This window comes from Oxyura jamaicensis, chromosome 1, assembly GCF_011077185.1.
Source record: "Oxyura jamaicensis isolate SHBP4307 breed ruddy duck chromosome 1, BPBGC_Ojam_1.0, whole genome shotgun sequence".
NCBI classification, from domain to species: domain Eukaryota; kingdom Metazoa; phylum Chordata; class Aves; order Anseriformes; family Anatidae; genus Oxyura; species Oxyura jamaicensis.
This window is the reverse complement of record NC_048893.1, coordinates 143,456,532-143,482,437: the sequence shown is the minus strand read 5'-3', so window position 1 is coordinate 143,482,437 and position 25,906 is coordinate 143,456,532. Positions and strand designations below refer to the sequence as shown.

At 39.8% G+C, this 25,906-nt stretch overlaps 1 protein-coding gene across 3 annotated transcripts in view; it reads right to left on the bottom strand.

Annotated features, from left to right (window-relative positions):
- The window catches only part of COL4A2 (collagen type IV alpha 2 chain), a 137,399-nt gene that overhangs the window by 97,703 nt on the left and 13,790 nt on the right, over nucleotides 1-25,906 (bottom strand). The window contains exon 3 of one of the 3 annotated variants that reach the window (XM_035317980.1): nucleotides 8,569-8,576. The exons of the other annotated variants lie outside the window; for them this stretch is intronic. Coding sequence (XP_035173871.1) covers nucleotides 8,569-8,576 — 8 coding nt within the window. The remainder of the gene's footprint in view (nucleotides 1-8,568; nucleotides 8,577-25,906) is intronic. 3 annotated transcript variants of the gene reach the window in all.

The window sequence follows — 25,906 nt, the reverse complement described above, 5'->3', positions numbered from 1 at the left end:
AACACATGCACTGCTCCATGCAAATCCCTGGAAGGACTCAGGCAGGCAGGCTGGCTCAGATTACACCTCACACACACTGGCTGCATGAAGAGCAGCAGCCACAGTCACTCTTGTCAGAAACCTGAACAGCAGAGATGCTGTGCGTGCTGTGGTGTAACTTTTAGAAGTGTAACCTAATAATTAGGAATATTATGAAGGCCAGCCTGTGGCCCACCTCAGCTCAGGGTTTCGAACCCCTGATGAAAGTGCCTCAGCAGCCTGGTAAAGAATCTGAGAAGGGGAGAAAGAGATTTCTCATCACTATTTCTGAACCGGTTTTGTCCCACATAAAATAATAACGTCAGAAGAAATAGAAGGACTCAAGTCCAGTAGCTACTGGAAGTATGTTTTGGAGCCACAGCTCCTCATTCAGGGCTGCTGATAATTTTCACATGCGCTGCTCAGCAGATAAAACTGTGAAGCACCCTCACTCTAGGGTTCAGAGTCAGGCTCCATTTCATTTGCTTCCCTCCTGCCTTGAAAAACCCTGAATTTGTTGTTGTGTTGCGGCAGGAACAAGGGGTCCTTTCACCCTCCCCACCTCCCTCATACTGTGAGTACTTGGAAGGGGGGTGACATGGGTATAAAGCCTCCAAAACAAGCCAGGTACTCTAAGCTGCCCTGCTGTTGCTTAAAAAAGCAGCAATGCTGCCGTTCCTGACTCTAGCCCTGACTCAAGGACCTAAAACATACAGAGGGACCAACAATGCAATGCTTGGCATTCTTCAGGTAGCTCTAATCAATCCCCTACTCAACACGTGGGGCTGATTTCTTAGGTATCCACTTCTCCCTTTACACTATCAGGAACCTGAAAACACAGCTCCAGGCTTTGGATTCCACTCTGTGAGCCAGACAAGTACCAGGTATGAAGCAGGTAGCTAACAGACATTGCCTAACCCCTCCTTTGATCATATTTGTACAGCTGGCTCTTAATCTTACGACAGGCGGCTATACCAAGTTTCCAAAACAAGTTGTTATGCTTCTCAAGAGGGGGTTCCTGTCTGTATCGTAACTCATCTCATGTATTAAAATAATTTTGTTTCAGGTTTATATTTACTTCTCATATTTAATGAAACAAGTAGGCTTTCCATGCTGATAGAACAGGTCTACAGAACTGAAACCATGCCCTGAGCTATTTAGAGGTTAGGTGTCTGACTCAGGAAATTATTTCACAGAGGTAACAGTGCTCCACGTCATGTTCTGAACTCTGTTTTTTGTTTAGACTATTATTTAGAGGAAATAATGAGCTAAGACTGTTTAAGAAACTCAAGCAGCTTGCTCAGGTTGGCCCATTTCAGTCAAATGACTAGATGGTTGCAAACTTTTTATGCCCATGTTTTATTCTTATTAACCTATTTGCAGATATAATGTGCATCTCTTTTTCAGGATCCTTCATTTCACAGAGTTTCCCCCTTCCTCCCATCCCGCTTTCATAAATGAAGAACAGATCTATTCATTTCTATGGATGCCATGCCGGTATTTTGCCTCTGTGAACATATTCCTATGCAGGATGCACATCTGCATTAAGGTGCAATGTAATAAGAAGTGCAGCCACTCATTGGAATTACTTCTGAACTTTTAGAGAGATGTTTTGGAACTGTAAATAATAGTATATTGCAGCCTAACAGTAATAAACTGACAAATACAGCAATTTAATCAGGAGAAATTTCAATTATGCCTACTGAGAAAACAGCAAGGAGAACAATAAGTATATTTCTTTTTTAATTAGCAGAGTGTCTCTAAATTTGGTAAATTGTTGCTAAGGAGAAAATAGAGTATGAATCAGAGCTATGGCAAGATAGTTGTGCACTTGTAAAAAAACCTGGAGGCTGCTAATACTTATTTTGACTGGATGAAGTTCAAAGTCTATTGTTTGTGTACTATCTATCATCCAACATTTTAATTTGCATGTTTTAACAATACCAGCAGCTAATGTGGGGACACAATTGTTTTCTTCTACAATCTGAGGAAGCTTTATTTTATTTTCTCATTTTATGTCCTTTAATGCACATAGATCCTTGAGATAATGAAGAGACAAATCAGGAAGACTTCTCCAAAGGTAGAGAACATAACTGGAAAACATTTGAGACTAGCATTAATATATTTACTCTGGACTACACTTGGGCTCTGTTTATTGCTTAATTTCCACTCCTTCACTTTTTGACTGCTAGTGGGAGGGCTCTGGGAGCTTTTATTCACTTGTAACATTTTCTGTTTTGTTATCTATGAATGTTTCTAATCTCTTGAAGGCAGATAATTGCACTGTCATTTAATCTGACATTACCAGGAAGTTATAGTATAAAACATAGTTTAAGAATTTTTAATATTAAAAATAGATCGTGTAAGGATCCTTGTAAAACCTTGAGAAAACCAACTATATACATGGACACACAACTGAGATGAAAAGAAAAGAAATAAAAGAGAAGTGTATCAGTCAATAATTCAAATGGGAAAAGCCCAACTTAAAATTTAGAAATGGGCTATGTAATTTTAAAGTAAGACAAAAATGTTTATTTCCTGAGGAAAATACATTTCTAGGAATTTAGCACCAATGGTTAATTCAGATGTAGTTCTCTTGATCTGAGGCAGGTGCCACGACTACCTGTTTGGTCAATGGGAGAACAGCCAGTCCTAAGATACAATTCACCCCATCCCGATACTGGCACCTAAACTGATCGTCTACATTTCTCCCAGAAATCACCTACTGATATCACTTAACAGGAAAGGCGAGTGGAGGTGAGCAGCTCACTTGGAGACATCCACCCACTGTAGAGGTCTACAGACAAGGAGATGAATGTCCTGATTTGCTCAATATAAGCTTGAATGGTAAAAAAATGTTTGCAGCACAATGATGTTCTAGCATCTGTGCAAACAAAGTAGAAGAGTAGCAACAGCCCCAATTCTGAAGTTGTCTGGCATGAAAACCTTCAAATCCAGGTCTTGCTTATGTTTTGGATGATCTCAAATCCCACTAATCATTAAAAAATCCAGAGTTCAGGCAGAGTCTAGAAATGGGGTTTATATAACCTAATTTTAGATGCCTGTGATATACACATCTACACTTGAGCACAACATCTGGCTTGCTGTTATAGACTACACAGAGAATTTCATCAGAACTATTTCAGGCAGTTGAGATAAATCTTATCGCAGAAGTGCCAGGAGATGAGAAAGGCAGCCTAGGGTGACTGGTTCATATGTGTCTACAGCACAGACATCCAGTTTCAGGTGAGATTAATCCTATGCTAAGTGTCCTAATCTCACACACCCATTTATTGCACAAATCAGCACAGAAGTGGGAACAGGCTCCAAGGAATTGGGAATTAGTTCTCTGACTGAGAAAATCAAACAGGCACCTACCCTGGGAAAGCTCTAAGCAGCAGGTCATGAACTAGGCTGGAATGGTTACAGAATGGGGAATGAGGAAAGAAATTAACAGAAAAAGAGAAGAGGGAATTTTCAAACTCTTCTTTTAACATCATTGGGTTACTCTGTGGTGGAATGAATATATGACTGATGGCTCCAGAAATTTGAACATCACTTACATTTAAGCACAAATAAGGGAAAACATACCATCTATGTCTGTAAACCTGTTTTTTGCCAGGTGCAAACAATTTCCCTTCTTATGTATAAAACAGCAAGCATAAAATGTCTATGTTGCAACAGAAAAAAATTTGTTGACCTCTTGCTTTCTCATAAAATGTTTTGTCCCAAAATAATATTACTTATGTTAGTACAGCTTCAGCCAACAAAAGTCAATATCTCTTCCAAGAGTTCATGGAGTTTTGCTTTTGACTTAAATGTACTTTCTTTCAGCCAAACTCCTAAAAAAACTAGAAATATATACCCAGTTCTCTTTAAAATTTTCCACCCACTAATGGTTCTTTTATTACTGATCTTGACTACATTTATGTAATTGTTATCTCTGCATGCCCATTCAAGTATCTTCACTTTAGTGGTTGGTATTCTGAAAAAGAACAAAGGCGATCAGAAGACAGAACTCAAAGTAAAGTTCTATGAGTACAGAAAGACCAGAAAATATAAGTTATTTTGTTACATGTAGCCTCCCCCCCCCCCCAAATTACAGAAATTATAATGTAAATATTGCAACCTGGAATCAAAAAACTCTGCACACTGACATTTTATTTGACGAAGTTTTATAGGTTACAGTTGTGCATTAACTTCTGCCTTGTCACAGCCTGATTCTGTGCTTGCCATCAATCACAGCAGCCTCTCCATGCAGGATAAAGTTTACCAAGAAGATTTCAGAAAGCCTGGGAACTTGCTGAAAAGCTGAACCATGGCGGGGGGTGCTGACATACTGCGTGCTTCTGCTTCACGTGAGATTTTAGCCAGAAAGTCAAGTCAGGACTGCAAACCTGCCTCTGAGGCAGCACACTGTGTTGAGACTGGGCCACACTTCCACTATGAACCTCTTTTTCCACGCCTGACCTTCAGTTGTCAACACTCACTCTAATTTCAGATTTGGTCTGTAAGGCCCTGACATGGAAGCATTAATCCTCTGCTGCCTTTGAAAGAAAAGAGAAAAAAATAAAGTAAGAGTATGGTTGGATACTCCTGTTGCTGAGGAAGCAGACAGATAAGAACTCCATTGGTTTCAAATGTTACTGCACAGTTGTATTTGCTCAAAACAAGCTTTTCACTCCTTAAAAAGATGAAAACATTTGTGGTCCGGATGCCAAATTTATTTCTCTAGAAACAGTCATAAACAATCCGTCAAAACAAATATGGAGAATGCTGTCTGTGGGGTAGCCTGGGTTAGCCAGCATTAAACTTGGTCTGGAAAATGCTCTGTCCTCAGATAATTGCGATGCCAGGGGAAGAATCAAACATCTGAAACTGCCTCCCTGCAATCCAGTAGCTACGAGTGCACTGGACAGTACGACCACTGTGAAGACCTTAATTGGTGAGGGAAAGGGAGATATGAATTGGCACATTCAGAGAGGAAGGAAAAGATGTGGGTGTGGATCCTTTTTCCAACTGTTCTGAGAATTATTTAGCTAAGAAATAATTCTTTCTTTCATATTTGAATGGGAGCCAGAATCTTTCTAGACTGGATGCATGGCAACTGGAGTAATTTAGTGTGTGACCTCAACATCATATGAATGTTTACACTTCCCACAAAAGTAGGGGAAGCCATGTATTTACATATCCTTCAATATAAAATAAAATAAAATAAAATAAAATAAAATAAAATTAAATAAATGGAGCCGGAAACTGGCCCCAGGATGAACACGAAGAGACTTACCACCACCCATACAAAGAAAGCTGGTTGCTTCACTAGTGCCTAAGGCAACCTCCCTGGTGTGATGCTTCAATGCTTGTGGCAAGCACTTATGAATTATTGATTTGTGTGGAGTTTCCAATGCCACCTCTCTCGTGATGGATTGTGTAGAGAAAACTGTAAAGCAGGTTGCCAGGCATGCAAGCAGCTTGCTTGGCTTCTGGGTCCTGATGGGTATATGATCGTCAACAGAGAAGGAGTATCCCAAAGCTGCACAGCTCCTGGGGACTGTCTGGGCCTGAGCGAATAAAGGATGAGACAATACAAAGTCTCTGATGCTGCAAAGTCCCCCAAAGACAGAATTTTGTCCTTTCTAGTGTGTCTCTGCAAGTATGTCAAAGCCAGCAATGGGAAACATGAATTCTGTACCTCTCAGACATGAAGCTATAAAAGATTTTCCTCTTATGGACTGGCTTGTGGCTCTTGATTATATGAACTTTCTGGCACGCAGCCTTGATTTGAAGGCTGTATAGTTTCATTTCAAAGTGAAACATCACAGCTCCACATCTCACTTTATTTGAGGTACTACTTACCGTCCCCTCTTCAAATTAAAAAGCTCTCTGGTCCCAGTCTTGAGACACTGCCTTCTAACAACTGCAGAAACCAGACACGCTGCAGTGCAAAATTACCCTTCACATTTTCATAAAAGCATTTCTAATTTTGTGGCTTTCATCCAAACGCATATTTACCCAGAAAACTAGATGGCATCCAGACAGAGCTGCTGTGACATAGTTGGCATTAAAAGAAGAGGAAGGTCTTTAAGAGGCTCAGTCGCAGAATAAAGCTAAAAAGCTGCCTAAATGTATAGCACGGATATTTGAATAATTGTTCAGGGGTCTTGCTCACTTGCCCAGCATGAGGCTATCTGCAAACAGTAAACTTCCCAGCAAGCAGCCCACGCTGTGACATAGTTTTCTGTCAAGAATTCAGTGCATGGGAGTCTGGTCTTCACAGGTAAAGAAGTTGGATTCAGCTGTATTTTGCGTGTTTTTTTTTTTTTTTTTTTTCTTCACAGAGATGTTATCCTAAGAAAGGGACTAAAACACAAGATGGGGAAACTCAGTTAAAACATAGCAAAATGTCAAACAATAAAAAATGGTCACCTTTACATAAAAATTCATTGCTGCTGCTTATTTTTGAAGAATCTGCAGTGCTATCAGGTAGGGAATCCTAAAAAGCAGCAGCTGGTTTCTTCTTGAATATGCTGCAGCTCCGGGGACCTAATGAAGGTGGGTTAAGATATAGAGGGCTTTTCCTAGAACAGAACTGCATTTAGAGGAGGAAAAGCAGTATCCTCTGCCACTTCATTATTTGAGATAGGTGATTTTGTTCCTTAGAGGAATGATAATTTTTGTCTTAATGATCAACTAAAGCTTGAACACATGCTAGAAAGAGAGGTGATGTTGCAAACTAAGCTTTTTTTTTTTTTTTTTTTTTTTTTAAAGATGGTTGCTGAAGATGCCTCTTACTTCTTACAAAGGGGCAAATGCTACACAGTCATCAGCTGACACCTACAGCCTAGAGTCATTATGGAAGAACAATAAATGCGTTGCTCATGAGCACCCCATTCGCAGATTTACCAGCTTAAGAATCAGATTTGCCAACAGAAAAACCACAGATATGAGTCTAGTAAGAACTTGAAGTTGGAAATGTATTACTGAAGGTAAGCAAAGGTACAGAAATTCATTATTACTATGAATTAAGGTAGGCCCATTGGCTTCCCTGATTATAATAGGCTCAGACACCTTGTGAATATGTAGATGCCTAAATTTAGTTGACTTCGTATCAACTGACTCCTTGTTCAGAAGGAGTTACTTCTTTCAGCTAAATCTGAAAGATAGAGGATACAGAGGTAGCTCAAGGGAAACCTGGAATGGTAAATTAAAATTTGGTTTGATATCTTTTAAACTTGATTTCTTCTTTGTAAATGCATGCTTTTAGGGATGTATACTATTTCAGTCTATTATTGTCTCTTACGAGACAACAAGACTCTTCTCTACCACCCAACATGGCACTCCTCATCTGATAGGATGGTGGTCTTTAGAGTACAAGTGCTGGGACATCCTAACATGAGCCCTGCTTCCCAACACAACATTCCTGGGAACAAAGTGTATCTCCACAGAAGCTACTTAGGTAATTTTAAAAGTTGGTATTGCAGGAGTCAGGACAAGTGCTTTCTAGTTACCAGCGATGATGATGAAAGCTCTCTGATATGGTGAAATAGACATAATCACTCTCTAGGGAGTCTGTGATGATAAACTATACTGAAAAGCAGTCTGCCTCTCCCTGAATTTTTATTCTATCATTTTATGTTATGCAACCCCCTATGCATTTTGTATTTGACTTGCATAAGTGTAAATGATCATGCAAGGTACAAGTCAGTGGACAGTGTAATCGCCTTGTATGTTCAGTTGAACTGCACGGTGGATGAAAAAAGATTTTCCATAAAGGAATGAGTGTCGAGACACTGTCAGCCCTTAATCTGAATTTGGCTTCGGCCCAATACCTTATATTACTGGAATAAAATCCCCCTTCTCATCCCCAAGCACAGAAAGCCATTTGTTCACATACTAGTAGCATAATAATGAAATACAGCATCCACTCATTAAAGTAGCAATTTCTATATTTAACTACTTTTAGTTTCCGAAGTTCTGGAATGACATCCAAATAATGATATCATTTGCTTCAAACAATAGAAAGTCTGGATGCTATTCTATATATGGAGATTTTTGTAGTCTATTTATAAACCACGCCAGTTATTTGACCTGTCTAGTTTACTCACCTACGTAAATTGGCAGACTCAGGAAACTTGCTTGAGAACATATTATTCTTAGCAGTTGGTAAATCTGAAAGCTGCTAAATTATACTCGAGATATGTAACCAATATTTCTGAAAACTCATTTGCACCTTTTATGCTAGGAACAAACAAACCTGTCAGCATAGGACAGATTTTTGCTTTTGAACAAGCAGCAGTGCAATTGCATTAGCCCAACTCGTGGGGAAGGGATTGATATAAAACAGCCGCACAGCTGTTTTCATGGCTGTATCGTCTATATTTGTTCAGTGCAGCGCAACAGAGCCAGTTTTTCCCGAAACATAAGCACAACCACAGAGGTTTTATTCCAGTTCCATGATTAATTACTTAAAAGTGCTTGACTGTGCATGCACTGCATTTATAAACTGAGTTAACTTGTTTTCCTCTAAGAATAGTTATTTACAGCCGTAACCCGCTGACCTGGTTTGTATGCGTTCAGAGATCATGGGACCATGGCATCTTTTTTTTTTGGCTTGGGAGGGGTTAGGTTAGTGACAGTTTGTGATGACCTTTTTTAAACCTGTTGTGCCTACAGAATTATATATAGCAGAAAGAAAGAGAGTTGAGATGAAGCTCTTCCTGCAGAACTATGTACTAAATTGCAATCAGTAAATAAATACACCAAAAATCTGGATTATGGAGCTACTGAGAGCATGACTTGAAAGGAATGGATTTGCACAGGTTTATCACTGATGGCACAGCCTGACTGACACTGCTTTTATCATACGTGATGAATAGTTCTAGCCCTGTGTAACTCTTACAGTTGTGGCTCATTCTTCAGAGTTGGCTCTTGGACAAAGGAATGATCTGGAAATATTAAAAGTGGAAATTTGCTATGCAACTTTTCAGAACAGCTTCTCAGGATTGGACTGGTACTTCCTTAAAAGTAAGAAAAATGGACAAGAGGTTTGCAAGCTGGGAGAAGAACTATATTTTATGATGGAAGTGTTTACGGCTAACTGCTTGGTGAGATGCAACACCCACCATTTCCTTTCTATTTCAGTCAAGAAAAAGCCCATGAGAACTAGCTTTCTAACTGACCCACTTCACTTTTCTGTTTAGATTTAAAAACTTAACCTCCTCACTGAGCCTGCTTCTCTGTGCTCTGTGTTAATCAGAGTCATCACCGGTAATAGATCTGTGTAAAGCTGACTGCTATAGGAGGTATAACAGAAAGCATGTTAGAGGATCTAACATATCAGGACTAAATGCAGACCTCAGTGAGAGTTTTCCTATTTGCAATGGAGTCAAGGCAGGTAATATATAGAAAAATGTGTTGAGGTACGATTTCTTTCTTGTGGATATAAAAAATGGATAATCAACTACTAGTGATAATCTCCTTTCTCACCCATATACTTTTGACCTTTTGACTAACAAAATGTTTTCATATATTTTTACAAAAGAGAAAAGAATGGAGGCAGAAAAGTTTTTTTTTTTTTTTTTGTCGTTTGCTAATAAGATGCCCCAATGAACATAAGAAACACATTAAAAATCAAACAGGAGAAGCATTATTATTCTTTCTCATAAAACTTACATGATAGTTTTCAATTCCCACTTCCACCAAAAAGCTGTTTTATTTACTTGTTATATAGTCAGGTGACACAACCTATACCTCAACATAATGAACATAATGCTTATTTTGTATATTTGTAGTCTATAAATGTCACAATCACAAACCTGGAATGGACAAATTAAGTTCTCCTTGATACTAAAAAATAAATAACATCCAGTTTTTGCTTTGGTTATATTTTTCATACCCACTTCTACATAGATTTCTTCAGATGAGTGGGGAAGAGTTTTTGCAGGGGGCGGTTCAATTTCCTTCAAAATATCCAACTGACTGTACAGGAATGTTAGCACAACCACACCATGAAACATTGGCTTGGGAAAAGATAATGCAGGATTTACGTTTATCCAGAACAAGAAGAAAAGACTCATCGTTCCCATATGTACTACTGACTTGACACTTGCAACCTGCTTCTGTTCATTTCAACAGCTGGGTGGATTTCTGCAGTACTGTAGGCTGGAGTTGAATGCACTTTCCCAGAGCTACACTATGAGTCACCAGTTCACTTGGTCTAGGATCTGAGACCTTCCTGCCTTCTAGTCCATTACTCTAACCAATAGACAAACACTGTCTGCATTGCTGTTATAAGCGTTGTGGCTCAGTCTCCACACCAAAAATGCTCTTATCACAGTACAAACAACTAACATACTGAGATTATAAACAACCAAATATCGAGCTTCTTTAAACTGACTTAAGTGATGTCACTTGGCTTTCCTTTTGCATCCTTTTTCATTATGTGCTTCCCTTTGCAAATGGATCTATGAAAACCCAGAAGTGTTCATGCCTTGGCAGTAAAGAGCAGAAAACAAATAGGAATAAATGAAGGAATGCACCTATATTTCACCGTGTCAGAAATGAGATAGTCTTAACTCTTAAGAGGTAGGATGGACCACTCAATGCTCATGAAGCTCAAATGTCTTAGCAGTTTGTAAGTGATGTCTGATTCAGAATCTGTTTCCTGCATAAGCTGTACACCCCATGGACCTCATAAGGAGAACTGAATTAGAAATTTGAAGGAGGAACCAGTAGACTGGATTTATGTACTCAGCTTTGCCATAAACATTTTTTTTGAAACTTCTCATAGGGGATGTCAACTCGAGATGTTGATTTTGAGCCATAATGCCCAAAGCCCAAGACTGGAGCTTAGAAACACTTTATCAGCAATATCATGGAAATAACCTGGGATTGCAAAATTCACGTTAAAGGGTCAAAAAAATCCAAAGTATCTCCTTGCTTGCCTCCCTGAAACCTCACATATGACATGTCTTTGCTTGGAAGAGATCTTTAGATAGGAGACCAGCAATGAGACTGTCAATGTCTTGGGCAGGTACCACCATATTAGGGCAGTGATGAGGCCACTTTTAAGCTCCCAAACCTGAAAACCCTGTGGCTTTTACTTGACATAAGACACAAGACTGCCAAACTCCAAGGCCTGGTACGGGACAACAGCTCTCCATGTGTAGACTAAGGAGTCTGGACTCCAACGAATCTTTATGACAGATATGCCTCAGCCACTGTCAGACTGTTCTCCAAGGGCTCTTTGCTCTCCTATGCAAAGCCACAGCTTCATTTTCAGGCAGCAGGGGGTAACATAGAAAACTGTGTATTTATTTTATCTTTTCCCTCATCACAGAGCTGTCATTTTTATGCCATATTTTGTGAGCAGGATAGATCCTGAACATGACACATTTCTGACAGAACTGCTACTTTCTCCCCCTAGCAGAATCCTCTCACAATTTACTTCTACAGAAGAGATTCAATGCTTGAACTGCTGAAGGCATGGTAAAATAGCATCATGAGCTGCCTCTTAACTAAATCTTTCCTTCTTTTTTTTTTTTTTTATGCTCTAATAAATTATTCCATTTGATTTTTGAAATGCAAATCTTTTTCATGGATAGGTTAAAGTATTGACCCACGCTTGGATCAGTAATGAGGCTTTACATCCTATCACGCCTTGTCAGCAACAGCTGCTGTTCACAAATGGCTCTCACCAAGCACATATTCTTTGAGGTGCTGAGCTCTGAGTGTGTGGCACCCGCTACCTGCATGACTACAGCCTCATTCCTTGACTAGTGAGATGAGCAGCAGTCCCCAGAAAATTACCACTTTGTTTATATTGCGTAGTTTGTGAACTCTTATATCCTGAAAGGTAAGAAGAGGGTTTTCCTAGCTGTCAGATCCTGGAACCTGTTTAACTGAATTGGAAAGATGCTAAAGCAAGTATTGGAGGCATTTGCTCCAAAACTCATCCTCCTTATTTCCTTAGTGTGTACTTACACACACACAAGTGTAATTCTTTTTCCAGCTGTGAAGTATAATATTTTTTCTTCTGGCTCTTTTTCCTTACTTTTTCTTCTTATGTACACATTTCTTGGGTTACAGTCAGGCAACTACTTCTCAGTAGCAGGAGATCCCACATCAGCTGCTACCTTTGTTTCATTTTCAGTTTTGCTGCTAAAGTACAATCTTTTAACACAGTTGGACCTTTTCTCTACAGTTCCCAGTTTTCATGGTGCCAGCTGTTCACACGGTCCATTCAAAACACTTATGCTGCATTTTTTGTTTCTGCGCAGTATTATAATTTCCGCAGACTTTTCTGACTGTTGCCCTCTGCCTTCTTTATGCACACACATGCTCCTTCCTTCTCGCTGTACAATGTGCAAGTCACCAGATCATTTGGAGACCTCCCTGGATTGTAGTCACACTATTAACTCTTCTTTTGTGGTGTTAGTGATTCCTGATGTCCCCTGTTATACAGAACACTGGCTTTAGTATCTAAAGAAAGTGCTTCTCCCTCCTGATGCTCACGTGTTTCTGTATTACATGCGAGACAGATTTTGGAGTCTAGGCCTAGGTCTGCAAGACAACTGAGAAGATGAGCATAACAAAAACAAAACTTGGAGACCTTGGAAAGGGAATAGCAAAGCACCTTAAGGATTTCCCCATCCTCTCAATTTACTGAGCAAGAGAAAAGATGTCTGTAGAAACAAGTTTCCTAGAAATTCTTGTGACTTTCCTGCACCCTTTTCCTTCTCACTCATCTTGCAGTGGAAATAACTAATACATCTGAACTCACTGAATCCATCCATATTCCTTAATGATGGACAAAGAGCCTCTTGTCCATCATACTAGAGAACTTAATCACCATCATAAAGTGTGATATTTTCAGCTGCAAATTCCTGCTACTTTGTCTGCTATGTGTACTAGATCCCATGGCAAAGAAGTTTTTTTTTTTTTTTTTTTTTTTTTTTTTAACTTTAGGTGACTAAAACATCAGTTCTGTTTTCCTTATTAAGCGACAACAGTAATATAAGAAGTTATGCTAAAATCTGCTCTTAAAATCTCGTAATAGCAGAAAAAAACCCTTCTCTACACAATTTTCCTTTTTTTAACATTTACAGACCCAAATGCAATTATGCTAATCTTTGTACAAAAGCATGGCAATTATGCCTATTACCCCTTAGTAGTAACAGTCCAACTCAGATCTTCTAGCAACAGGAGACCTAGATGATACATGACTTACAATACCGAAGACAACAGTTTATGCCAGATGCTAAAACAGCAATGGGAAAAAAACAATTTTTGGCCCCCTTTTTTTTTTTTTTTTTTTTTTTCATTTTGACTGAAGACACGTAAGTTATTAGCCAACTGTTTCCTATCATCCTTTTTTAACAATCTTCTGCTTTCAAGGGGAGAGCAGTACTGTACCAACACGCTTTGCTGTGTCTGTTTTGCTAGAAGTAGCTGACAGAGTTGGCAAAGGGGAGGTTAACTTGTTTCTCACTTCCCCTGCCCCCATCCACCCCCCATCCCAGGAAGGCAGTAGGAAAAAAGGAATTGTTCTTCTGAATTGCACATCCGTCCCGTCTCCTCCTGGGAAGAGACAGCTATTTCTTATCTTGGCTGTTTTACATCACTGAAATGTGAAGGGAGAGCTGGAAGGAAGGAAATGAGAGAAAAGACAGAGAGACCTCTATGCTTCAGAGCATTGGAGGGAATTGCTATCAACGTAGCAGAAAAAAGAAGGATGGGGTGGTGGTGGTGGGGATGGGAACGCTGTAGGTAATGACGACCTAGAAATCCTCCACTGATAGAAAAATAAAAATAAAAAATAGTGAAAAGGTGATCTTTGACCTGCTATCTGCTCTTTAGGCTTTTTAAAATTATGCTTAAATAAGTTCCTATGCATTATTTCAGTTTGCAAATTTCTTTCAATAGCGATTGACCTCTGAGATCCTAGAGAAAAGATGTAGCTGTCCATATTATTCATGCCTCAAAGATACAAAGGAAAGAAAAACATCCTTTCTGCACTATTCTAAGATACATTGCCCCTGGAAATAGGGACCTATGGCTAAAGCCTGCATAAATAAAATCATTTTGTAATACTTCAACAAATAACAGCAGGGTTAATTTAGCCTTCCTGTTGTGGATCATAAATATGCATATGGGTTCTCTGAGAAGACACAAAGAAATTTTAGTTATCTCATTTAGAAGAAGCTCTGTTTAAAGGACAAGGACTTCATACGTGAGGGGTAAACTCCAAAAGATTGAGAGTTAGAGATAAGCACCCAAAACTCAGAGTACTTCTCTGAAGCTTATCTCAACTATTTGATGCTCTGTGAAACAGTACCAGAAATGTTGTACAAGCAGGCTCTCTGTGGTAATTTCAGAACTTCCTTTCAGGACTGAAGCTTCATCAATTTGGTAGCAGTTTTCACCTTTGGACCTTGCAATACACTGAGAGTGTGGCGTGAGAAAAGGAAAGCCAGTAACTTAGAAATTCCTCCCACCAGAATGCTAACCAAGCATTTCAGAACTCAGAATTCCTCACTTGAGAGTTTGCCACCGCAAGTAATGGAAGCTTAGAAAAATTCAATTATTTTTTCCCTGTGAAAGTATGTGGTCTGAAGAGCAGACATTTCTCAAGAACTCCATCAGCTGAGTAGTCTTCTCCAGAGGCCAGAGAAGGAGCAACATCTGTTGGCATCTGCTAGCAAGGACATGGAACTGCATGAGGTGAAACAACAGACAGGGCAGTATCAGGCTTATTCAAACACTTTTTTTTTAGTGTTTCCTGCTGTTGTGTTAAAAACATCAAAGTTAAAATGTAGAAAAAGGTACATATAAAAATGTTTGCAAAAACTTGGATAATTTTCCTGTGCCTGATATACCTGAGGTAAACAGTAGTCCGAATAAGCTGTTCTAGTCATAAGAAGCAGTCGTGTGCATGTCGGGAAAAAGTTTTCAAGAACATCTTTCCTTCCTTCTGTTCTTTCCTTCCTTTCTCTTTCTTTTTCTTTCTTTTTCTCTTTCTCTTCCTTCCTTCCTTCCTTCCTCCTCCTTTCTTCCTTCCTTCCTTTCCTTCCTTCCTTTCCTTCCTTCCTTCCTTCCTTTCTTTCTCTCTCTCTCTCTTTCTCTCTTCCTTCCTTCCTCCCTTCCAACCTTCCAACCTTCCTTCCTTCCAAACTTCTTTCTACCTTCCTTCCATCCATCCTTCCTGCCTCTCTCCCTCTCCCTCCCTCTCTCTCCTTCTCCGTTTCTCTTTCTCTTTTCACTTTAGAAAAGAAAGAAGACAATTCAGTAAGCCCGTTCTGTGCAGCTGGGGCTCTGTGTGGATGCTTGCATCACTGCACTTTTTGTAAAGGAACAGAAACGCCATGCGGCCTGCTGCGAGACAGGCTGAAATGCCCAGCGAAGGGAGTTGTCAGGAAACTGGCTGGCGGAGCAGCAGTCACAGCTAGCAGCAGCAACTAACGGCCAAGCCAGCAGCGGAGCTCTGTCTGGCACAACATGTGCCAGGATTAGGGCCAGAGCAGGCTCGTCTGCAGACGGCACCCACCCCGGTGACCTGGTCAGCCCGCTCCCAGGGGGAACGAGGGCATGAGGGGAATGCAAGCCACCTCGGCAGCTGCTTGCAGCTCCTGGAGGACAGCTTGATGCTGCCAACGCACCCGCGATAGCAGCTCTGCCTCCTGCTGTGGATTACTTAGGTTTTCCTAAAATGACGTATGATTAATTGGGATGTAGAAAGAACAGGGAAGTGTAAAGATTTATTTATTTAGGCCCTTTCATTTGATTCATTGTTCCTGCGGAGGGAAGTACTGCTCAATAAGAGAGTGTAATTTAGATTGCCAGATTTCTGGGTGGAGGCTCAAACTGGTGGTGTTTGTTTGGCTCTCCAGTGTTGTTTTTTTTTTTGGTGAGGAGAGTTAAAATTGACGCTGACCTATTCTGCTTCTTGCCAAAGGGGTTCCTCTTACGTTGAATTCCTTGCCGGGTTAGACATCAGCGCTCTTCCTGAATGACGTGGGCAGACACAGATGTCTGAAGAACCAATGCAGACAAGCGTGTACCAAATCTAGAAGCATAACTATCTCATTTGTAGATGGGTGTGATGGAGAGTAAATTATCTCTAGGACAGTTCGGCCAGGAAAAGCTGCTGTTGCAACTATAAATGTCAAATCACACTTCTGCCAGTGGAGTACCTCTATACAAAAAATAGGAATTAGGAAAAGCACAGGATTTATCTTTCTGGCTTTACCTATAGTAGAGGTTTTTGTCAGCAAAATACATACATGGAGTCCACAAATGGCTGGATTACAAACCTGGCTAAAGATTACTTAAACAGACCCTTACATTTAGCTAGGTGATGAAAACGACGCAACTGAGACGCCCCGCTGCAACACTGTCCACTACTTCGTAATAGTAAGCTCACCTGTAAATATTACATACCATAATAATATTACTCAGTTAATTAGTTATTACTATGTTTAGATCTTACACGCTTTTGACTGAATTTTTGGTTTCATATATGAATTCTTGGTTTCAGGGATCATATAAATTATGCTATTTTATCATGGATATTAATTCGGAAATGTTGCTTTTTAGAAGATCATTTCTCTATTTTCATTTTTGGAAATAAATTCCGATTAAAACTGAAATTCCAAAGGAATTTGTTCTTTTTTAGAGAGCAAGCGCTGAAACCCTGCAGAACTTTCTACGTTCCCATAATAAAACTCCCTTGACCTCTAACACCAGAGCTATCCGTTCCTCCGGGCACGGAACACACCAATAAAATATTTACCGTCTCGGAAAGCCGCTGGCAGTGCTTTTCATACCATCTGCGTTCAGACTCCGGGAGTTCTCAAGGGCTGGGTGAGGGTGCCTCCTGGACAGCTGTCAAAAGCTGGGCAGAGAGTGCTTAGCATGCCACGGGAGGCGAAGGGCCCGCAGGGGAACCGTTACTGGCCCGCACCATCCCAGAACGCCTCACCCGTGGCCACAGCTCAACCATCGCCTTCCAGCTTCAACACAGACACCCTCCTTGCCTACGTTTCTCTAGCAGCTCCAGAAGAATTAATTGCTTCTAATTTTCAGTCCTGAAACGGTGTTGCTATGCCAGTCCCTTTCTTTCTCCCCGAAGAACTTCTCCTTCCGCAAGGAGGCACCTGCAGCATGTATTTTGTGGTGTGATTCATTTCCATAGCTGATGAGATGTACTTGCATTTGCACTGCCCTCCACACAGCTCCTGTCCAGCCTGCCTAAATAACTCCAGCTGCAATTTATATCATCCAAGGAACTGATTGAGATTGGTGCTACCAAATATTTTCATTATGCTGTTTTTAACAGCAAATTATGACCCCCCTAGTAATTATGAAGCTGAAATAATGCAGCTGAAATTATGAAGTTGAACACCTACCTGGGCAACCTGCTCTAGGGAACCTGTTTTGGCAGGGGGTTGGACCTGATGATCTCTTGAAGTCCCTTCCAACCCCTACAATTCTGTGATTCCGAGAAATTTCAATACAGTGCTTAAAAATGCATTTATAAAGCTTTCTGTTACTGTGTTTTGTTTTATAATTTTGGGGCTCAAAAATAGTAAAAATTGTGTACGGTAGGAGACGGCAACAACTGTATCAAAACACATAAAAGTCTTTGATCAGCCAAGGCAAGGTTCGGAAAGAGTATTTATACAAGTGTTAATTTTTTGGGGGTTATTGAAACAAAATGTAAACTGGATCTGAAAGAAAGTATTTTACAGCTTTGACTGTATGTTTTGGCTCTATACAGTCAGGTAGGTGACACATACTTTCTACATAAAAGCAAAGTGAAAAAAATCTGTATCAAAAGGATACGTCACTTGAGGTCTCTTTCCTGAGCACAAAAAAAAAAAAACAAGAGTAGGAAAAAAAGTGTCTTTCAGGTATTTTTCAGTGACATTTATTACGCATATTAGAAAAGTGTCTTACTTTCTTTTATCTCAAAAATAGCACACACTCTTCAGAAAATAGTAATAATAAAAACATCATGCAGCTTTCTTTTCCATGCCTCAATACTGACTGACGGAGCCTGTGCTCTAAGACATTTCCTCTGACTCCAGGAGGCATGCCTAGCTCCACTGCGCTCAGGAGATCGGATAAGCCCACAGGTTAAGCAGACCAGATCACAGGCCATGAAAAGTGGCAAGGCTGCTGCAGTTGTCTTCAGCACATAGCAGGAGCCTGGGGACATGACTGCTGTAGCACAGCCTTCTGCATGAGATCACGGGTCAAGCGGAGAGGAGTTTCAGTGGGCTGCCAATGGCAGATTTGGTATCTGTCACTTTGCTATCTGTCCTCATGAGATGTCAGAAGGAAATTAGGTCCTGTTTCAGCTGTGACTGATTTTTTGACTTTTGTATGCCTGACTGAAGGAAACTTGGCCTAGGACTCCACTCCAGTGAAATTATCAGTAGTGAGCACCACATGCAATGCCCCCTCAGAGACACAGCGATGTGGATGTGTTTGTGCCCCAGGGTGTTGAGGAGGACTGGCATTAGCAGCCAGAGAGGGCAGAGCACGCTGCCAACACTGAGGATTCAACAGCTCTGTTTGAGCGCTGCTGCCAAGCTCAAATTCCAGATGCTGAGACAGGAAGTTAACAGGAGAAGGCAAAGGAGACAAGTCAGGCAGTGATCCTTTCCAAGAAGAGAAGTCTTGCTTCACTAAAATCCTCTGCTGCATTGAAGTCCTTTTCTGTCATTCAGCTGCTCCCCTGCTTTAGGACAGGGCAACACCTACTCCACGAGGAAATAGGGTACCACAAGCAGCATGTGTGGAACAGGTTCCTGGCTAGCAATGCAGAAAAATAAAAATAAAAATAAAAATAAAAAAAAATCCTCACTTTCTTGCTCATTTGCAAAAGAGGGAATACTGCTGAGAGCTCTCAAGCCCCTCTTATCTCTGAGACTGATCCTTGGAGAACAGCTGGCAGCAAAATGAACTATCCAGGGAGGCTGAATAGCAAATAAATGTGGGTCGCCTGGACTAGAGAACAGCACCACTACATCTTATCTTCTTTTGACAAACAAGTTAGCATATTCTTCGTTCCTTACTTGACAAATGTAAGCAGACACAAAGGGTATGTAGGGACATAACATCATTTTCTTCCATTTCTTAAAAACAGCAAAGTTAAAAGATCTTCTCTCTAAGCACAGCATATTCTAAACTTAGAAATACAAAGACTGCAGAAAGGTTTCTAGGACTTATTAAATAATGCAAAAGATAGTGCCTTGCATCCTTCCTGTTTTCCTACATGTCTGTTAGCAAGTAGATGGGAAGAAAGTTGTCGTTAAGGAACAGGGAACTAAGTTATATCAATGCTAAACAAACAAACAAAACAAACAAACAAACAAAAAACAAAAACTAATAAACTGAAAGAAACTGTATTTCAGCATTAAAGCAGTATTACGTAGGGGTTTCCCAGACTTGCTTGAATGACGGCAACAACTCTTGACTTCATGAATGGGTGTCTGTATTCTCAACAATTCACAAACAATTCTGAACTCACAAATTCAGACCTGTGCAATCACTTCTTTCACTCTCCCATTACACACACTCATGTCCATGCTCCAGCATCCTCAGCTGGAGCTGCAGATATTCTGTGAGCTTCTTTGCAGTTTGCTTGTGCTAGGGGCCAATGGCAGAAATGGATATTTCTGATTTCACCCATGCACGGACAGCGATTCAAGTGGGCAGAGCTGGAAGCCACCATCTCTGGAGGGCGCGCGCGTACCACTTTCAAATAGTGTGTATATATGGCTGTTACAGAATAAGTAATCCAGGAATCACGCATAAGACTTAAGTGGAAAGAAAATGGAAGTTCTGCCCATTTAGACTGAAAAAGGACAGTCACAAAACATTTGGTTCCCTACGGCAGCCCCAGTCATGAAGCAGGCATCAAACCAGCTGGTTTGCAGCTTCTGTTTTGGTATTAGAGACGAGTTATGTATGTCATTTCTGTTGGCCCACGAAATGAAAATATTCATCAGCACTAGTCCTGAGATCTGTGTATGGAAAAGCCACAACAACAAAGCAGATAATTTAGAATATTTATTCTATATAAACACCATAAAGAAGATGTAGTTGTAATGGCAGGACTGGGTTGGTGAAAAAAGTGTGATGACTTGCGGGAAGCAGAATTAGGATCTCAAGGAACACATTCAAAAAAAAGTATCATTTGACTGTTACTGAATGTTTTAATTGTACTAAAAAATGTCACATAAGCTAACTTCTGTGCTGCTGAGTCTTTTTAAGCAAAAGTATGCAAAGTAGCTTTAAACTTATCTCTTATCTCCATGATTGCTGTATATGGAATTTTCAAGAGGAATTTGTCCAGCAGATGTTTTTCACTAGAGCCCCAGTAGGGAAAATAAATAACAGTGTTGTGACACCAGGAACCCAGTTGTCATTATTAGTGATGAAGAAAGATAACTGTCTGCCCTGAGCAAGAGTGTTCTGGTGGTCTCAATAAAACCTGAGACAGAGGAAAACAAGCTGGGCTGAGCAGTCAGGGAAGCACAAGTATTGCCTCACGTGCCTTCAACATACAACAAGCCCCAGCCAGTTATTCACCAGTCATCAGTAGCACATTTTAGGAGTGCTTGCTATGTATCTGGAAAATAAAGTATCAAGAAAAAGAAACTGCCTCTCCCCCAGTTGGATGCTAAGAATGAAAGGCTGGGGTCCTCAGATGCTTAAGATGGAAAACATTTATCTGACAGAGGAGTTCTTCATCATTAAAATACTGAAAACGGTCACACAGGACACGGGGGCAGGGAGGGAGAAGGAGCTGGAGCCTGCACATTTCATGCTAACCATGTGGTTTGTTTCTTCCAGGCTGAGGAGGGAAAATGCCTGTAGGAAGAAACTGAGAGGAAATTCTACAGGGAATTTTGAAGATTCCCTTCCTTCAGTTTTCACACAGAAGAAGGTGACCTGAACCCTTCGAAGTAAAATAAATGCTCGTAAAACCTCATATGAATCAACTTCACGTCAAAAGCCCTGCTCTTCTACATCCAACTCTCTTTAAAGAGCTCCTATGGAACAATTTAATATAATTAGTTCCATGCAATCTGCAGAACTCCACTGCTAATGCGCTGCTTTTGCAATACCAGAAGTAAAATTGAGCATGACTGAACTCTTTTCCTGCAATGTCACGTTGCTGTACAAATAGGAACGGGCTTCAGGCACAGCACTGCGCTGCCCTTTGGGTCCAGGTTAGCCTGTGCAGGGTGGCTGCACTCTCAGGCCTCTTTGGAGAGGCGATGAATGGACACGGTGGGTGGCAGGCTCCTGCCGTGCTAATGGTCACAGAAGAAAATGAAGCGAGACGGGGCCGGGGAGGAGAAAAGGGAAAGCAGGACCAAGAAGTGGAAAACTATTATATTTCCACAAAGCTCAAAGGGAAAGAATAAACAAAGCACTATTATCCTGGCTGCTGATGCCTTTTTTTAAATTTTTTTTTGTAATTCATTTTCTCAGTCTTTTTTTTTTTTTTTTTTACTAGATTTCTTTCATCTTCCTGTCTCCTGATCTTTCTTTAGCAAAAAAAATACCACGTTGAGATGCACTCAGGCTTAAAAACGATTAAACGAAGCACACTGTACTTATCCTCACAAGTGCCTCTTTGTGAGGGGACATCTCCCTGCCTTCCTGCTGGCCACAGGCTGTGGTACTTAGCCAGGTAGCAAAAGCATTTTATTTCAGCATGCATGCTCCCTTTTCCCCTGGACACTGGATGCCCACAGTGCATGGAGCAGGGGTGCAACATGTTCCTCTGGAAGCCCCCTCGCCCAGTGCTGAGCTCAAGCAGCCCTGTGGTGGGCTGTGGCAAGCACTGGTGCAGGCTGGCAGCAGCTTCTGCAGGGGTAACTCGCCCACAGGATGCATTTGGGAAGTCAGGAGGCATTTCTTGTTACAGGTGCATAAGTGCAATACAATACTGCTAAACTGTGCCTGCAAGATCATTACAAATGAAAGCCTATAAAGGTGAGGGGAGGTCAATCCTTTTGCAAACCTGACTTCTGTGTAGCATCTCAGGTTGGAGATTTACATTTGCCACTACTTTTTCCATTATGAAGAGGAAAACCTTATATTAAAGAGTTTATCAGGTTGACAATATATAGCAATTTGGCAATGAGATTTTCAGCTGCCAAGTATCTTTCATTCACTCTTCCAGACAATGTGGAGAAATTCTTGGATTAGCAGCAAGCAAAAAAAGTGATGGATGTCTGTGGCATGCATTCAGATGTATGAAAAGAAATGCGAGGCATTAGAAATGCATGACTGGTAACAACTTATTTGAGAAGGTATATTTTCTTGTCCTAAGTGTGACATTAGTTTCAATAACAGTTTCCAGGAGATCCTATTATTATAACATAACCATTAAATTTATAATACTTGTGGAAAGGCTTTCCTGTTTCTTGGTATACCTCCCAGGAGAGCCTGGCAGTGAAATGCCTGACTCAGTTAATACTTATTTTTTGGTAGTATAACCTTCTTTCCAGCAAATGTGTGATTTATAGTTATTTTTGTGGTAGAATAAATTTGGAATTATCTATCTGCATGGTATTCTTTAATAGACTGAAAAAAAATACTTTCCTTAAAAAATAAGGCTTTGAAAGATGCTAAATCTTGTGAGTTATTAGAGTATAATCAAAAAGTTCACAGAAGGGATCATTGCCCATGAAAGATGAATGACATATTAGACAAGCATGTACAGATAGGGAAAACTTTATTTGACTAGCCCATTAACTTTGTCTCAGGCAAGATAACCCCTCAGGAAATACCTTTTCTATATAGAAAGTAGGACCTCAGCCAAAAGGTGGAACCTTATGAAAAGGTTTAAGTAGTCAGTAAAGCTGAAAATGTCCATATCGTGTTTCTTTGTGAATTACGACAAAGATTTCTATGTCCCAATATATGCTAAAATTACCATTTCCAAAGAAGCAAATACTTCATTGCATGCTACTCTTATAAGTAAGACAATCTCTTGATTTTGAAAACTGTAAACTCAAGAGAGGAAATAGCCCCCAAGCCTCTTGAATCCAGAGATACAGACTTTACAACATAATACTTTCCAATGAATGCTAATGGTAATTTCACCTCTTCAGGAATTACTCAAGAACTACTGCATTTTCTATGTAAACTTCATTTGTTTGTTTCCATTATTTTATGGCGAAAATCCAAGTTAGGTAACATAAAAACCCCTCTCCCTATTCCCAGTGCAGTCCTTTATAAATGTAATTAAAAATTCTAACTCAAGAGAACTGTTTGTAAACAATGGTAAACAATTTCCTTCTTCAATGAGATGACCTCTTTTCCTAGGTATCAAGTATCACAGCTTGAGTTTCTCTCTTCACACCATGAGGTCTGTATTAGGAAACAACAAAATAAACAACAGAAAGAAGAAAGAAAAAAACACCAAGCTCTAGACCAGCTTAACTTAAAGAACTTAGCCTAACTTCAAAGAACTTATCTGAAATAGTGTGGTTTTCTGATTTCTTTAGAAAATGTTGCAGGGTCCCTAGACTACATTGCACTCTGGGCGATGCAGTCCCAAAGCACAGAAAATTTCGTATGAATGTGTATAAAGAATATATATGAATGCATATAAAGAATAGATGGTATACTGCAGACCATTCCTAAATTTATATCAGTCTCTCTTAACAGGCCAACACACAAATTTTCATCATGTCAAAACTGTAAAGAAAATGTAACAAAAATATGAAAAGATTTCTGCCTTTTTTTTTTTTCTTTTTCTTTTTTTTTTTTTTTTTTTTTCCCCAGTGGAGCTACAGCCTTCCTTTGCAGGGGTCCTTGTAATGCTGCACTGTGCTGGACTGAAAAATCTGCTTCTACCAGTGCTCTGCATCTACACAGAAGTTACTGTATTACCCCAAAAAAGGGGGAAAAGACTGTTTTGTGAACAGGGATTAAACTCATACTTCCCACCACTGTGAATTTGACAACAATCAGCATATCTGCACTGCAATAAGATGTAGGATTATGCAATAGTGTAAAGTAAAATTATATTGATGAAATTTTAACCTTAAAAATGTCAAGTTATACTGAGCACAGTAGCACTGCTTCAGCCCTACTGCAGATGCCATGTAAGACGATGATGAAATTAACATCATCACGGTGATAATGTTACATTTGTGGAGGTAGGTGAAGTGATGAATGAACATATCTGAATTTCTGGATTTCCCCGAATAGAAAAAAATCTCAGCTAAAACCTCATATTAGTGTTAGTTACAGGTATTTTTTATTAAATATAAACACACAAGGAACCTAAGCTGAAATCGATAGGATTGTTAGTTAAAACATCCTACTCACCACAACTATGTTATGACCAAAGAAAAATGCAAGAGAATTAACCAGAATTCATCACACTGTAAAGAGTAGACACGCCAATCTTGAGTTACTATTTTCAGCTTAGTACACATAATAGGACAAGAGAGCAAAGGTAGAAATTAAAGAAAAACAAATTCCAGCCATTAGGAAGAATTTTTCACATGAGAATCATAACTGTTGGAACGCTCTATCAAGTAAGGTTAATGAGGCTAACTGCTACCAGCCAAGGAACATAAAATTAGATGGCATCATGGGTGGATGACAAAAAGGAAGCAATTTTGTAATTATCCTGAAGGCAAGAATGTTTCTGATGCTCCTTGCATACCAACATACATACAGAAACACATTTGGCTTTCAGTTACATCTGCAAAATCTGATTACCATTCTTAGGGAAATAACACAGCATAAGTGACAGGATAACCTGGACCATGGGTTTTACAGAAGGTATATAGGAAGAGGAAGGGTTATTTTTCATTAATGGGCTGTGGTTTAAAAGCTAGGTTCCTTTTTCTGATTTGCTGTATTTTGCAAATTTCTTATATTCACTTACAGCTTTATACAGTAAAATAATACATAGGAACTAAGAAAATCTACTCTCAAAACTTTTATCGTGGAATAACAAATATAAAAATTTCTCTGCATCACTCTTTGACTTGACACTCTGTGCTAGTCTGATTATGAATCACATATTAACTACATCAACATAATGCATCTTAGAAGGTTTTCAAATAGATGTTTTGGTAAGCGTCAAGTTGAAATTTCAGTTAAACTATGTGTGGGTTTTGTGACATCCCCATAATGACTGATGCTTCATCATGTTCTAGTTAGTAGTTTTAAAAGTGACCTGGAAAAAAATATAAAATCTTCACCAAGGAAGTTAACTCATGTCACAGAGATGGAGCACTATGAAGAAAAAAAGGCAACAATCTGATAAATTGCTAGGATGGGAGCAAAAAAAATACATTTTAGTACTGCTCTCTGTAAATTCTTAACCCCAAACACAGAAACATTGGGCACACATAGTAGGAAGGGCTGTTTTCAGGTTACCTCTTTCTCCAAAAAGAGGAACAGCAGGGTTCTGAGGAAACACCATTTCAACAAGGAGTTCCCAGTACCATACTTCAGTGAAAAATACGGCATTATTCAGATTGTTATTCAGAGATGATAACAACATTTGGCCACCAAGCTGAATTGAAGAGAGGTAAGAAAGTTATGCTATATTTCTCGTTGATACTAGTGATATCCTTGGTCCAGTTGTGACTGACAATTTCAAAAACAATTGGATGAGGACTTAGAGAAGAGTCATGGGAAACAGTCAAAGACTTGAGAAAAAGGCTTCTGTTTAATGACAAATCACAGGAGGCTAATTTATATACTGTCATAAACAGAAAATGACAATAGGAGTTTAAAACAATTGTTTCACTAGATACCAGCTGTGTCATCAGCAATGATGTTGCTGTCATCAGCAACAGTGTTGGAAGACACCATCACAGACATGGCATTCTCC